This window comes from Dasypus novemcinctus, chromosome 3 (assembly GCF_030445035.2).
Source record: "Dasypus novemcinctus isolate mDasNov1 chromosome 3, mDasNov1.1.hap2, whole genome shotgun sequence".
Lineage (NCBI taxonomy): Eukaryota > Metazoa > Chordata > Mammalia > Cingulata > Dasypodidae > Dasypus > Dasypus novemcinctus.
Window position 1 is genome coordinate 46,175,377 of NC_080675.1, and position 15,436 is coordinate 46,190,812.

The following is a 15,436-nucleotide window of genomic DNA, read 5'->3' on the forward strand; positions in this document are numbered from 1 at the left end:
GGACTGGGGGAGAGTGTAAACTACAATGTAAATTATAATCCATGCGGTGCAGCAGTGCTCTAAAATGTATTCACCAAATGCAATGAATGTGCTACAATGATGAAAGAGGTTGTTGCTGTGGGAGGGGTGGGGTAGGGTTGGGGTATATGGGAACGCTTTATGTTTTTTAATGTAACGTTTTTTGTGATCTATCAACTTTAAGAAAAGATAATTTTAAAAAATGAAAAATTAAAAAAAAAAAAAGAATAAATTCAGCTTAAAAAAGCCAGTAAAGAAGAAAAATATTTCCATTTACTTTCAATAAACAATCTCTTTGAATACAAATGAAAAAACACACACACAAAAAAACAAAAAAACAAAGGGATGGGGTATCTGATTTTCTCATCACACTCAGGACAGCTTTAAGAAACACTGCCAGTTGAGGTAGAGTCATTCCTCTGGGACAGGCAATGTCTCCCAGACCTCCTAGGACGACTTGGATGGGTTTAAGTTCCACAACAACCCTAAACCCCCCAGGAGCAAAGCACGTTTCCCTGTCAAGCCACTCCTTGTCGGGTTGTATCCCAGCAAGTTGCAGCACCTCCTCTGGAGACATCCGGGGAGTAAACCATGTGGTACGTGCTAGGTCACGGGAGCATGCAAGAATATATACTCAGACCCTTTAAACACTCTATCCCCCACTGAAGTTAGGAGGCAATAAGCGTCTTTGCTAATATCAGCCTTTGGGATGAAGGCAGCTCTTTCTCTGTCTACCAGAACCTAGACCCACCAGGCTGCCTGTGAGATCTTTGAAAGCAAGACCAGGATCTTTACTAATCTCTGTATCCCTAGTACCTAAGTGCACTGCTTGGCACACAGTGAATGTTTGTGTGTGGCTTATTTAATGTTAGTTCAATTTTTGTAAAATCAAGTATCACCGAGAAGGCCCCATTCATATCTATCTGCAGAAGGTTATTAGTTTATTCCTTACTCACCCTCTTACTCAAAGACATTTCATCAACACCTATTGGGTGTCAGTTATTGTGCTAGGTGTGTGAGGTCAGGGAGGTGAAAGATAGTCCCTGCTCTCAAGAAGCTCGGCTTAGGTGGGGAGATAGCAAGTGAACAACTAATGAGAACACTTGCATGATAGGAACTATTGATATCACCATGAAGACACCTAATCCAGGAAAGTCACCTTTTCTGGCCAGGAAAGTCAAGGATGGATTTCCAAACAAGGAGATATTGAGCTGACAGTTGAAGGACAGCTAAAAGGATTTATACAGCTGAAGATGGGGCACTGGCATTCCAAGCCAAGGAACAAGACCATGAACAAAAGCATGGAGGAAGGAGAGCCCTGGAAGCTCTTCTTTTGTTTAGGAGAAGCCCAGGGTTCACGTGGAGGAATGAAAAGATAAGGCTGGGGAGGTAAAGAGCAGCCACAGCAGGTTTAAAGTTTGGATTTTGTCCTGTGGTGACGGGAGCTCATGAAGGCATTTCAGCAGTAGAAAAGGAAAGTATATTAAGTTATTCAGAATCAATCACCATCCCCTCCCCCAGTGCCTTGGAATTTGTTTTGCTAAATTATATCCTACATGTCTCTTTGTTCAGCATTTCCCCTCAGACTGAATTGCCTTTTTTTTTTTTTTTTAATGAGACTTCTGGCTCCTTTGTATAATTACCTTGTACTTCTGAAGAAGATTTTTAACTTGAGATGCAGAACTTGGTGAATACACAGCATCTTCATCTCCAGTTTGATGTTCCACATTGTTCATCCAGCTAATCATTTCTGTGATTGCTTTACGAGATGGCAATTTCTCCATCTGAAGCTGCAAGGACAAAACAATTTCCATTTAATTACCTGCAGTTAACAAAATGAATCGGGGCATCACTAAAGATGATATCTGGTTTGATAAAAGGTCTTGCTACATAATTATGCAGGCTACTTACAAAAACAAATCTAGCACTCAAGCTTAGAATAAGTGACCCCAAAACAATGACAATGACCTTCATACAAACTAACACAGTGGTACAAATAAACTGGGAAATAAAGTAATTAAGCCTGATTTCTTTCTTAAGAAAGATTACATTGGAGGAGAATCCAGTAATTAAGACCGATATTCAGCGGTGCCAGAGAAAAATATGTAGTGTCAATGAAAATTATTGAGTCAGAGAAATAATTTAAGAAGAGCTGTGAGTTAACAAGTGAGTGCTAATTCAAATGCTGGGTTTTTATAATTCTTACCTGGTGAAGCTTTTCTTGAATATCTGGAAGTTGAGTTACGAGCATTGTCCATTTTTGTTCGAACTGTGCTAAGGAAGCTCTCAGTGTAGCTGTATCAGCTTCTTTCAGGTGAAGAAGTTGGTTCCCAGTACTTATAACTGCAGTCTTCAAGGAGGACTTTTCGTCAACTTCCTTCGAGAATGCCTAATGGCAACAAGTTTTAAAATTTAGAAATTTAAAAATTTTAAATAGAGCACAGGCAAAAACACATACAAAACCCTGAGTCAGCAGTGCTGGTGAAAGTCCACTAATAACCATAGTAAATATTTGAATGTGTGTGAATATATAATGTATATGTGTACATGTATGTGTGTCTGTATTACTATGCATCAGGTCCTGATTCAGGCATTTTACATACCTGTGAACAAAAGAGATGGAATTCCTGTCCCTAAAGTGGATTACAGCCCAGTGGATTAATATTTTTAAAAGTAGACAAGTCATTATTTCAAGGATAACTTTAAAAAGAAACTATGAAGTACAATGCAAAGTTTATCTTTAATTAACTACACACAACATAATTTTTAAATAAAATATTTGAAATCCTTCCTATTTATTTACAGATTTATTTTCCAAATATAATATTAAAATATACACACTTGAATACCCGAGTAATAGCTACAAAATATAAGAAATGGGATGAAAGAGAGGAAAGACTAAATGAAAAGATTAAAGGGTTTAATAAGTGTAATTATTATAAAAGTACTACTTCTTTTCTTTAAAAAATTTTCAAAGTAGACAAAAACGTTTTTAGTAGAAATACCAATTCTGTAATACAACAATTCAAAACTATACATTTTTCGACTTCAAGTTTTTTTCTTTTGAGGGGAAGTTTGTTCTTCATTTATAAAATACGCCTTGTGTCAGGGCAAGTTTTAAATTTACATAGGGTCAATTAAAACTGTACTTTATTGACAAGCACCCAAAACCAACAGAAATCATTCTAAGTTTGAAGAATGAAGTTGTTTAGCTCAAATCTTCTTTTTCATAGCCAAATGAATATGTAGACTATCACACCAACTCCAATAGTTTTTCCCTGATATTTATCTTTGACCAATAATTATTTGAGTATATTCTATTACAACTTACAAAAAAGCTGTTTATGTTGCTTCTAATTGTATCCAAGTCCTGGGACACATTGAGGGACTGCTCCTTCCAATAATTCAGAGTTTGCTGAGAAGTTTCCAACCACTTGGTTAACTTATCTGAACCTCTGTTATAGCTGAAAGGAGCAAAGGGAGAGAGAAAGGAAGTTAGAAACAAACTCTGAGGATTATATAAATCACCTGTATATTTTCTTCATAGTTTACTGCATATTTACCTATGATGATCATCAGTTCTATTATTCAGAAAACCATGATGTTTTTAAGAATGCATCCTGTTTTATACCATGCCTGAAATGTGAAGTTTATAGCATTTTCTAGGATTCTCTCCATTATGACTAATTAAGAACAAAGGAGCATTTTAAAGTCTAAAACATCCCTTATTAAAAAATTTCTTATTTCACCTACATGGAATTAAGAGTAAGAGATTATTTTTATTCATTAAATTGTCTCTGTAGATTTGTTTACAGCAGAAAAATATGCTCCATCTGTATAAGTTATGTAATAGCAAACTGCTGTTGGGTGGAGGCCAACATATTTATCTGGTATACCAGATAATACCAAACAAAATCTATTCCTCTTGTAACATTTAAACTTCTTTAAGTTAGGCAAAGTGAAAAGACAGGATTGAGGATGAGGGCTAAACTTCCTATATTCTCTACCTATATCAAGTGAATCATGATTACACCAACTAAGAAAAAAAAATTTTTTTTGAAAAACTCAAAAGGCTCTTCTGTTAACTGAAATTTTCTTTTAAATTTTAAAACTTCTGGAATAGGAAAAAGCAACATGATGATGTAATAATACGTATTATTTTATAACAAAATTCCTACTTTCCATGGAAATGTATAAGCGTTTCCCAGAAAACTGATTACATGTTATCCTGAGTCTACCAAACCAAGATCAGACCCTAGATTCCCCTTTAGCTCAGAAGAGAGACCCAATTCAATTCTTTGATAGACAAATTAAAAACTGTACAAAAGGGTGACACAGGTAAAATTTGATTGACTACAGAATTCTTCTGAGGTTGTGCTCCACAGCAAAATCCAAAGCAAGTCAATGTCTAAGAAAATATACCTGACCAGATGCTTGAGTAGTGTCTGAAGTCTGTGTAGTTCATGGTCAATTTTTTTGTTTAGAGATAACCACTGTTCTTCCAGTTTTGAAATCTGGCCTTCTAGTTCTGGACAGCTCACAGATGCCACTAGCCATTTGCCTTCATTTAGAGTCTGGTAAAGCCGGGCATGCTTCTCATCAATGTTTCTTCTTATTTGCTAATAACCGTCATAGAATGAATTACTAAAAGTAAAAATCAGTCAGCCCAACCAATTCAGAAATATTTCATTAGTTCCTACATTAAGGGTTACTGAAATTATAAAACATTTCTAACCCTCATTACTCTGACTGGACAGACACAATTAATGGTACAAATCATCAATCAAGGAATTTTCACACTGAGAGGGCCCAGTTAGTGCCTTTCTGCAGCACAAAATCAAGTCTGTAGACTTCACATGCAAACAGAAAACAAAATTTCACAAAGTTACACCACTTGATTTAGATAGATCTAATAGTTAACTTTGCCCCCGCCCCCCAAAAAAGAACAAACTGGTGAATAGGTTGCATGCTGAAGATTATTTTAAGTCAGTAAATTTTACATAGAAATTGGAATTTCCAGTGTCTCCGGGAAAACTGGAAGACCCAGCAACACTGGGTCGGCATTCTCATGTGGTAAAAACTGGCTGGAAGCGAGTAGCAACTGTCTCCATTAGCAGAGTCCGCACTTTCCACACTCCTTTGACTACAGACCCAACCTGCATTAACTTATTTCCATTTTCTTGCCTGGCCCCTCTATGCATTTCAAGTAAGAAGAGGATAAATGAGAAAACATTTCTTTATTATCCTTTACTCAAATACTAGGTTAAAAAAAAAAGTGGTTAGAGTCATCTTAATGTAAGGATTCAGCAGGGAGAAAGGAAAAGGACGTTAGAACAATAAATTAAAACAGCACATCATTAATCCAACCTCATGAAAAGAAAAATAAACTTCTTCAAAACTGCGAATTCAATGACTCCCTGAAGAGAACTCTGCCTAAAGGCAATTATCTTCCACAGCTAGGTTCGGCTAACGACAGGTATACTGACAGCTGTTTAATTTAATCTTTAAAAAGAAATTATTTCAAAATAGATCTTTTGTTCCTTTCCAATTAACTTAAGCTTTGAAAAAAGTTACCAGAAAAATTCCACTTCCCTTTACACCACTCCCAGTTGTAATTCTTCCCCATATCCCAACCCTCACCCTAACCGAGAGGTTAGAATAAAGTACCCAATATCAGTTTTAAAAAAATGGTTCTAATTTTTGGAGCCTTTATGTGCCAGACATTTCAACCTTAGAGGATCTCTGAGAAGTTTTAATCCCCTCATTTTATACATGGGAGACAGGCCATGCACTGGTCACACATACATCAACAGGATGCCATATGTTGGACACACACGAATCTCTCTATGACTAAGACAGAACAGCCTAAAGCAGTCTTTAAATGAGAAGACTTCATGAGACTTCTTCTAGTCTGAAAAATTTCTTTAAAAGACTTAGAACTATTGTTTCTTTTTTTTTTTTTAAATACAAATTTAACAGAACCACAGATCCCATTTTAAGGGACAGTTATTTTGGGGTATAAAATCAGGTTTCTATTAGGTTGGTTAATTTTAGATTGTCTTATAATGAGGCTTAAAATGCTGTTTCGACTGTATTCTTTTAGCTGTTCAAGTGGTACTTTCTGTACCTCTAGACTAATAAAGAATAAAACAGCAGTTTTTCCCTTCCAGGGAACCCAGATTTACCGTAGAGTTAGACTCAGTATAATAAAATGGCGAAGAGAAGAGTTGAGGCTTTCTGGGCATCTAGAGAGAATAAACACAGTGCTCCAACCTCGGGAAATTGTTCCTTACGGAGTCTTAAATGCATCAAAGTAATAAGCATTCCTGCTTTCATTTTTCAACCAGGCTATTTGGGCAAAAACCTTCTAGGAGCACAACTTCTAGAAGTATTTTATTTCCAAAAGCTTCTCTGCTGAACTGCTTGTGTTGAGAAGATCTAAACTTATCTTACTGGTCATATTCTCAATGCCACTCGAACACCATCTTAAACTTTATCTTTTCTATGGCATTGAAATTGGAGACATAGAGGCTTTGATAATAGCACACTAAAGTTTAGACAAAAAAATGTTAGAAGTTTGCAGACTTTTTATAATGGCACCAGCAGGTAACAAGATTATTGTCTAATTGGCTGTGTCCAATCAGGCTCTCACTGTAGTAATAAAACTAAACACATGTTTAGGGGCACGTGGTTTAGTTTACAAAGTACTTTCCATATCGTGATGCATTTGCCATCCACAAACACCTCCTGAGACAGAAGGAACTGACTTGATTATCCACATTCTACAGATAAAGAAACTGAAGCTTAGAGACAGGAAGGTCACAAAGGTGATACGAGGCAGAGTCAAGACTCAAACTAACGTCCTCCATCCTAAGCCAGGTCTTTACTACTCCACTATGACATGAATGAATGTGGTTATGCTGAGAAACTCTTGATTAAATTTGTAGTCTTCTTGACAATGTCTAACAATAGGCTCAATATTTCACTTCAATTCAAATCATTAAGCTTCAAAATCAAGCAACTTAGTCAAAAGCAAAGCAAACCAAAAGTGCTACACACCATGCCTTTGATGTTTTAAATGGAAGCAAAATACCTGGTAAAATGAAATCCTTTCCACTAATCTTTCCTCCGTTTCTTCCACCAAACTCACAGACGGCAATGTAGATACAAGAATTTCAAGGTCTTTTTCAAGAGACACATAGTTTTCATCAAATTCTTCCCATTTCTAAAGAACCAAAGATGTAAAATCAGTAGGGTTCCTTTTCTAGACTGGCTCCAGACAAAGAAAATTAATCATATAAAATTAAAGCACCAGGAAGAGCTCAATGTTGAATGGAAACAATTCCATTGCCTTTGAGGCCAAGATTTTTAAAAATCCAGTTAGCATGATTCCAGGCTTAATGTACAAAGCTTATTTAACCTAAATACCTGCAACAAATTCTGCAGCTTCATGCCACACTGGTGTGATTTTCCCTCTAGCAATTTGACTTCTTTTTCTTGTTCTGCCCAAAATGGCTCTTTCTTTTGCAATAAAGAAGGAAACATTTTGTTTGAGTATGTTTGGAGCAACAGCATGTCAGCAACAAGCTTCTGGAAAAAAACCTACAGGATGGAGAAGAGTTTCCGATTTATTTATTTTTAAATTTGAAAAATCTTAAAAACCAAGTCACTTCAACTTGTTTTACAGTTATATTTGCTATTTTAATTCAAAATTTCAGGGCAACTGCATAGAGTTAAGTATAGGAGAAAACAAAAAGAAAATTGACTATGAATCTCTTAGTGTTCAAACACTGGCACGTTTAATAAACCATAAAGAAAAATTATCCTGCCTTATTTTCCACAAATTATTCTAGGTTAAAGGGTAAACATTATTGTCAGTCAACTTCAATTTTTAAAAAAATTCAAACTTTATTTCAAATTGAAAAAATAAAACAACAGACAAAAGGCAGTTCAACAAGTTATGAAAGCATTATTCCTAAAATTTCTGGCCAGGCACTTTTATGTCATCTAATCCCAACCACAAAGTCAATTATTCCTCCAGTGTTCAGAAAGATACACAATGAACACAGAGTAGTTAACTGACATAATCAAGGTCTCCTTATTAATGAAGATTATGAAGAAGAGAAAAAAATGCATAATCGTATTCATATCTCACAAAACCAAATCCCATATTTTTTTTGACCTTTAGCGTTAACAAGTACCTTCTTTGCTTTTGCTACAAAAACATTACAATATTGTTCTTAATTATGTCTATAAATTATATTAGTTGTATTTTTCCTATGTCACCACATTCTTAACGCCTTGTAGTAGAACATTCCTGTATTTATATTATTAACCACAATCCTCATTTGCTGCCAAAATCATTGTTATACATTCCCTATATTATCCTCCAGCTGTCCTCCAACTAACAGTAACCTCCCCAGAGTACTTGTTTCAGCCACAATCACATCCACAAATCAACAGTGTTTCACTGTTGAAATCAAACTTCAATTTTCACTGAGAAATTCCTCATTCAGTTGTTATGAACATTTTAAAAACATGATAAAAAGGTAGATGCCTACGTGGCTGATAGATTTCAAGAAAATAAGATGGATGGATAAATGCGTACACCCAAGCAGCCCACACATTCAACAGCGGGGAGCTCCTACATGCTAGCTCTTACTTCTTCCCAACCAAATGGTTAAATAAGGGAATTTGCTGACAAGATCTATGGGGATCCTGCTGGCAAGGCAAAGACTCCCTAGACTTTTACTTCAAGAAACTTTAAAAAAAGAGAGGCTTCTCTTCACAGAGTCTTCTCCATTTACAGTCTGCCAGCTCTCTACAGGTTTGTAAAAGCATCTAGCAAAGAGCCTGTCACACTGTAGAGGACCTATTAATAAAACGCTTTCCTCTTTCCCTCCATCCTTTATACGATATCAACCTTTTAATTTTTCCTGGACAAAGTTCTACTTACCAAAGGCCCTAGACTGAATCTAACAAATCTTTCATCACCAGCACCTTGAATACTACATATCTTTAGTTGGTGATCAAGAGGTGTTTAAAGAAATGAATGGAAAACAAAAGGATTAATTGCAGTACTATACTAGATATACATTTAAATATTTAGATAGTAATTTATCTTCCTTTTGATCTCACTTCTCAGGAAAGCCTTTCCAAACTTCCCAAAGCCAGCTACCCCTATTAAATGCTCCACAGCATGTATCCCAAGGTCACTTTGTTTTTTTTTTTTGTTTTTTTTTTAATTTATTTTTTCCCCCAAGGTCACTTTGAAATCTGTCTGAATAACTCTTTGATACATGTCTCTCTTCTAGAACATGTGAAAGCTCCATGAATGTAAGGATCTGTGTCTGATTTTACTCACAATCTCTAATAAATGTATGTTAAAAGAACGAATGATACAGGAAGCCTATATTTTATGCATGATTGTTCTGTACACTCACAACTTCTCTAATTAAAAAAAAAAGGAATGAATGATGTATATTTCACCAAGGAAGAAAATGGATGCTCTATGTTCACACTCAGAAAAACCTTAAGATTTTAGTCAGTGAAAAGTGATCTGATCAGTGTGGCTTACCTTGTGATTTTGTATTTGAGCCTGTAAAGCAACTTTACTTTTGGTTTGTTGTAAGGGATCACGAGCAAGCTTTTCCTTTCCAATATTCACTAGTTCCACCATGCCTTGCAACAAAGCATCTCGCTGGCTCTCAGTTACGAAAGGGCTGCTGAGTTCTGTATACTTGGCTCTCAGGATTCCCCACATACCGTCAAGTACATCCTGAGAAGAAAGAGCAGGTGTGCACAAACATTTTCATCCAATCATGAAAAGAACTCAGGTGACAAACAAATCTAAATTCCCTTGGTGGAGGAAAAAAAAAAGGCTTACTCCTTACAATCAGAGCACTGAGTGAATGTTTTCTGCTCAGACGTACCTCTAATTTGTAAACCTCTTGGAGTAAAACATAAGGTAAATGTAGTCTTTCCCCTTCATCTCTGAGTTTTGCCACTCGGTTCTCAGAGTTTTGCAGTTCCACTGTATATGCATCTGCTTTCTAAATGAGATACAATACAAAAAAGTAAGGCCTCTTAATTAGTTAGAGAAGTATACATAATCATTAAAAATTAATTAGGGAAGTGGATGTGGCTCAAGCAATTGAGCTCCTGCCTACCACATGGGAGGCCCTGGGTACAGTTCCTGGTGCCTCCTAAAGAAGACGAGCAAGACAGCGAGCTGACATGATGGGCTGGGGTGGCGGAGTGACACAACAAAATGATGCAACAAAGAGACACAAGGAGGAAAACACGAGAGACACAGCAGAGCAGGGAGCGGAGGTGGTTCAAGTGATTAGGTGCCTCCCTCCCACATGGGAGGTCCAGTGGGAGGTTCCTGTGCCCCCAAAAGATGACGAGCACACAATGAACAGACATAGCAAGCATAACCAACGATGGTGTATGTGTGTGTAGAAAGAAAAATAAAATTTAAAAAACTAATTAAACAGGGGCGCAGGTATAGTTCAGTGGTTGAGCACCTGCTTCCCATATATGAGGTCCCACCCAGGTTCAATCCCCATTACCTCCTCAAAAAAATAATTCAATTAAACAGTACAGAAAAGAATTAAAGGAAAGGTAGAAGTCCTGTTTGCCTCACCTCCAGCTCTCTTTATCCCTCTCTCCAGAGGACCTGCAGTTAAAAGCTCCTTCCTAACACATTCTAAACATATACCAGTTGAGATATATGTACATATTCTCAAATTCACTGAATTACAACACAGCATTCTCCTCTGCAATTTGTACTCATTTATCTTTTCAGCATCCCTTGAAATCAGTACATACATATCTGGCTCCTTTTAAAACAGACACATAATAAGCCATTGTAAGGGCCACCTTAATAACAACCTGCTCTTAATGGATTTGGAGGCCATTTAAAGTTTTTGATTCAAACAGTGCTCCCAGGTACATCCTTGAACATTGAGAAACATATTTATCTTTGTGCATTTGCTTTATTTCCTTATGATAAATGCAAGTCCAGCACCTAGAAGAGTACCCGGACATACTGTAGGTCCTCAGAGACATTTTCTGAATAATGAATGAAGTGAAATTGCTGTTGGATCAAAGGGTATTTACACTCAAAAAATATATATATATATATATATTTTTTCAAACGATCCTTAGAAGCTGAACCAAGGAGTGAGAGTCTCATTTTCCAACATCCTTACCAACACCAGGCATTAGCAAACTTAAATTTTTGCCAATTGAGAGGTAAAAATGGTCTCGCTTTAGTAATTTGCATTTCATAAAATACCTACATAAGAGATGTTTTTAAAGGTCAACATAACTACTTTTCATTTTTATTTGTTTCCTGACACCTTGACACTATTCACAAAGGGAAATGGGTCAGAGGTAAAGCTTACACTCAAGGATTCTTGGTCCAAGGTTAGATCAGTTTGAATTATTTGGAGTTGATTACCTGAAGCTGTTCACCAATGCTCTGGCCACTAATTTCATTCAAAGACTGTTGTAAAGATGTTTTATTCTTAATAAGTTGATCATATAATCGCTTTGTTTCATTCTGAATAAAAAGAGAAGTGCAGGAGACAGTGAGCAATCTCATTTAGGCCTTTGTTACCTGTTTTTGTTTGTATTTAAACTTTTTGTTATCAGACATTTCAATTGTATACAAAAATAGAGGGAACCCCTTGGTTCCCATAATCCAGCTTCAACAATTATTGAATCATGACTGGTCTTTCTTCAATGCACTCCCCACCAGCAGTCTTGACTGTATCTAACCATTTCTGAAGCAAAACCCGGCTAGCACGCCATTTCATTACTGTAGGTTTCAGTAGGTATCTCTAAAAGATAAAGATGCCTCCCTTTAAAAAATGCAATACACCCCCCAACCCAGGCAGGTGATGTTTCTCTTATTGCCTATAATTTTTTGTTTGTTTGAATCAGGATCTAAATGAGGCCCATATGGTGTGAAGAGTTAACCTGTATTCTAAGTCTCTTTTAGTCTGCAGCTCCCCTACCATTTTTCTTTCTAAGATTTTTTTGTGTGTGGAAAAAATGGGCCATTTTTCTGTACAGTTTTCCCCCCTCTGTATTTTGCTGATTGCATCCTCATGGTATGGTTTAACATGTTTTCCCCTCATATCTCCTTTACATGGATTCTAGAAGCTATTACAGATTCAAATTTGGTTTTATGAGCAAGACTCCTTCATAAATGGTGTTGTTTCATTTTTTTTTCATTACTTTTAGTAGCTTCCTAACTAGTTTCTTATTTTAGAAAACTGCCAGATTAATCTACCTGAAACATAACACAGTTTGTCATTCCTTTGCTCAAAAACTTTAAGGGCTCCCCATTGCCTAGATATTTAAAGATAAATCTTCCTATACAACACTATAAATGGCTGGATTTAATACAGGAAAGAAACATTACTTCAGCTCATCCTCACAGATTCTTGTCCTCGACTTTGGAAAGGGCCTCACTTTCAAATGACCTCCAACCACCAGCAGCAGAACTAATGTAAAAGCCTTCATAGAAGGAGAGCCTCACCATTTCCTTTGGCGATTCTTATTAATGACTGCCATTAGAAATGGGAATTAATGGAAATCAGGGATCCACGCTGTGACCTAAAATAGGGCCAAATCGGACCGTGGGCTCAGAATTTTACCTGGTAACTGCGGTAATAGTCGAGGCCAGCTTTCAGGGACTTGCTTCTGGAGGCAGCCATAGCCTGGGTGCGCTCCAGGGACATGAGGAGGTTTTCGAAGCATTCAAGGAACAAGCTGGAGCTCTGACCAGGATAACTCACGGCTTTCGAAAGATCACCCTTCTTGTCATTCATAGCTAAATAGAGTTTTTTCAACTCCAAAGCCAGTGTCTGCAAAGTGAAGAGGAAGGAGGACACAGTGAATGCCTCTAACCTAAGAAACTTCAGCTCCGGCTTGACTGGCTGGGCTGCTGTAATGACCAACACTTGGGGTCTTTAACGTTTCCTACCTCGAAATGCACCTGCTGGGCATAAACATCCTCGCTGAAAAGGGAAGGGGTCTGTAGCATCTCCTCCACACTGCTGAGGCACTGACAGAGGGTCAGAAGTAGTTCAAATAATTTTTTATCCAACTTTATATATGTTTCTTCTGTCATGTTTTCCTGAATCGAGGGGGAGAACAGAAAATGAAAGTATTACAATTCCTTGCCTTCCTAAACCTACATTTCCTTGGTTTCATTAGAGTGTACATTTTATGTTATACTTTTTAAAAAGTTGTTTCAAACACTTTGTGAACTAGGTAACAGAATAACTAAGTAAAATTATCTAAGACTTCAATTCCCTGGAAAACAAGTTGAAGAAACTCAGATAGTTATTTGATTACAGAGTAGATTTAAAAGGTAAATCATGAGCTAAAGGACTGCCTTAGCAGGGACATCCAGGTAGACATGGCCCCCAATAAATTATACTGTTCCTCTTCCCACTCACTGCCCTAGTACCCCACATTTTAATGTAGGAGAAACTGGAAAAGAAGATACAAAAGAGGAGCTTCAACGGGTTGATTAGAACGAGTGTCTTAAAGATAGGGATGGGATATGGGGCAAGGGAAAAGTTAGGGGTGTCATTTATGAGCTAATTATGAGATTCAGCGTGACCCTTAGATATACAATTCAAAGGGAGTCCCCTGATCTGTTTTAGCATAAGCTGTTGGAACTACTTTTTTTTTTTGGTCTCATAATCACCTTGAATCCTTGACCAGCAACAAGTAATTTAGGAGAATGCAAAAGCTCCAAATTGGAGATCGCCCTAATCTGAGCTGTTTCCTACTGTTTCCTCTGATGGATTCATAGCATTACCAGCACATTGCCTCATCATTAAGCCTACTCAAGGTTGAAAGCCTTGCAGATACTCCCTCCCCATGCCTTATTCCTTCTCCTTCCAATTCCAGATCACCACCGTAGACATTACTAATCAATCATAATCTTCTCTCTTGCTGATCCTGGAAACAGATTCATAATTCTTTTCCACACAATGCTCTACGCAGTGTGAAACTGATCAGAGTTAGCAAGTAAGTTAAATTTTACCTTCAGTTTTTAAGGATTCATTCCATTATTTGTTCAGTGATTAAAATTAGGACCAATTTACAATGATAATATAGCTCAAATTTTGTATGTTTTTTTCAATGAGAAAAATATATACGTGCAAGCTTCTACCTGTGCCTGGAGATTATTTGCTTCTTGTCGCAGGTCTTCAAGTTGGGTGGTATAGGTTTTCAGTTCCTCAGTTGTTGGGTATCTAAAGTTATACATGCACACACTGGGTAAAATACTCATATTTGTGGCCACCTATTTGAAAAGGGAACCTTGTTAGTTTGAGATCCTGCTGATGTTAATTAAAATAGCAAAACTGCCTAAGCATGCTGCTCTGAGGTCCCTTCTTGGCAAATTTTTTTGGCTCTCTTGTCATTTGTAAGAAAAAGTAAATTAAATTGTAAATATTTTGGACAGTTTGAAAAGTCATAACAGGCTTTACTTAGACACCCGAGGATCCATTTAGATACCAATATGAGGGAAGACAAGACATATTTGAAAAATAAAGTAAAATCACAAATCTTTTAAATTAGTAGCAGCGATACCCACGTAACAAAGTTAAATATTCATCTAACAATTTACTAGTTGGCTTCTGATATAGCCCACTCTGAGTAGAGAACACAAGCCACTTCCAAGAAGAGATCTGTACCTTGAATTATTGTTGGTAAGCTAAACAGATATCAAAAATGAGTTATGGCTTTAGAAGGGAAAATGATTCCAAGTTAATTTTTTTCTCAAGTTGGAAAACTAATATATAAAAAGAAACAAGGTAGGGTGGTGGATGACTCTGCTTGGGGAAAGACTGGAAAAGGAACTACTGGTAGTGATCTATTCTTCATGTTATAGTATATGTAACAAAGATAAACCAAGACTGAAGCCCTATCGGCGAGCTTGATTCAAGTTTAACTGGATAAATAAGGTTGTAAGCAAAAAAGATGAGAACTATAAGTACTCCCAGACTGAGGTATTGGGAAATCATTGGTAACCTTTGTCTGGGAAGTTTGCATGGAAGGTTGAAGGCAGATGCCTAATTGCTGCGGGTTGACCAAACTACTGTCTGAAAGCTACAGTGCTGTTCTGTTCATCTGTTCCCTGTTTGGAGAGAAATCCACCAGAACCTGGCATAGTGAGGAGCCTGAAAAAAACCAGTAATGGCAATGATAAAGAGAGGTGGTGGAAGCCCTCACTGACAGGTGCCACTGACATGTCTTATTGTCTCTTGTAATTTCCTCAAAAGCCCAAGCTGTTTCATATGTTTAATTCTTTGCACATGTTGCTTCCTTTGTCTAAAATCTCCTTGATGTTCTGCCCTTGTCAACCTAGTGAACACCAAGACGT

At 37.0% G+C, this 15,436-nt stretch overlaps 1 protein-coding gene across 6 annotated transcripts in view; it reads right to left on the minus strand.

The window, feature by feature from the left end:
• The window catches only part of SYNE2 (spectrin repeat containing nuclear envelope protein 2), a 400,819-nt gene that overhangs the window by 79,548 nt on the left and 305,835 nt on the right, over positions 1-15,436 (minus strand). For all 6 annotated transcript variants that reach the window (XM_058293295.2, XM_071213892.1, XM_058293293.2 and 3 more), the window contains 12 exons: positions 14,222-14,353; positions 13,019-13,171; positions 12,690-12,899; positions 11,486-11,587; positions 9,951-10,070; positions 9,596-9,796; positions 7,447-7,620; positions 7,112-7,243; positions 4,441-4,637; positions 3,350-3,482; positions 2,225-2,407; positions 1,662-1,808 (listed from right to left, as the gene is read on the minus strand). In XM_058293295.2, coding sequence (XP_058149278.1) covers positions 1,662-1,808; positions 2,225-2,407; positions 3,350-3,482; positions 4,441-4,637; positions 7,112-7,243; positions 7,447-7,620; positions 9,596-9,796; positions 9,951-10,070; positions 11,486-11,587; positions 12,690-12,899; positions 13,019-13,171; positions 14,222-14,353 — 1,884 coding nt within the window. The remainder of the gene's footprint in view (positions 1-1,661; positions 1,809-2,224; positions 2,408-3,349; positions 3,483-4,440; positions 4,638-7,111; positions 7,244-7,446; positions 7,621-9,595; positions 9,797-9,950; positions 10,071-11,485; positions 11,588-12,689; positions 12,900-13,018; positions 13,172-14,221; positions 14,354-15,436) is intronic.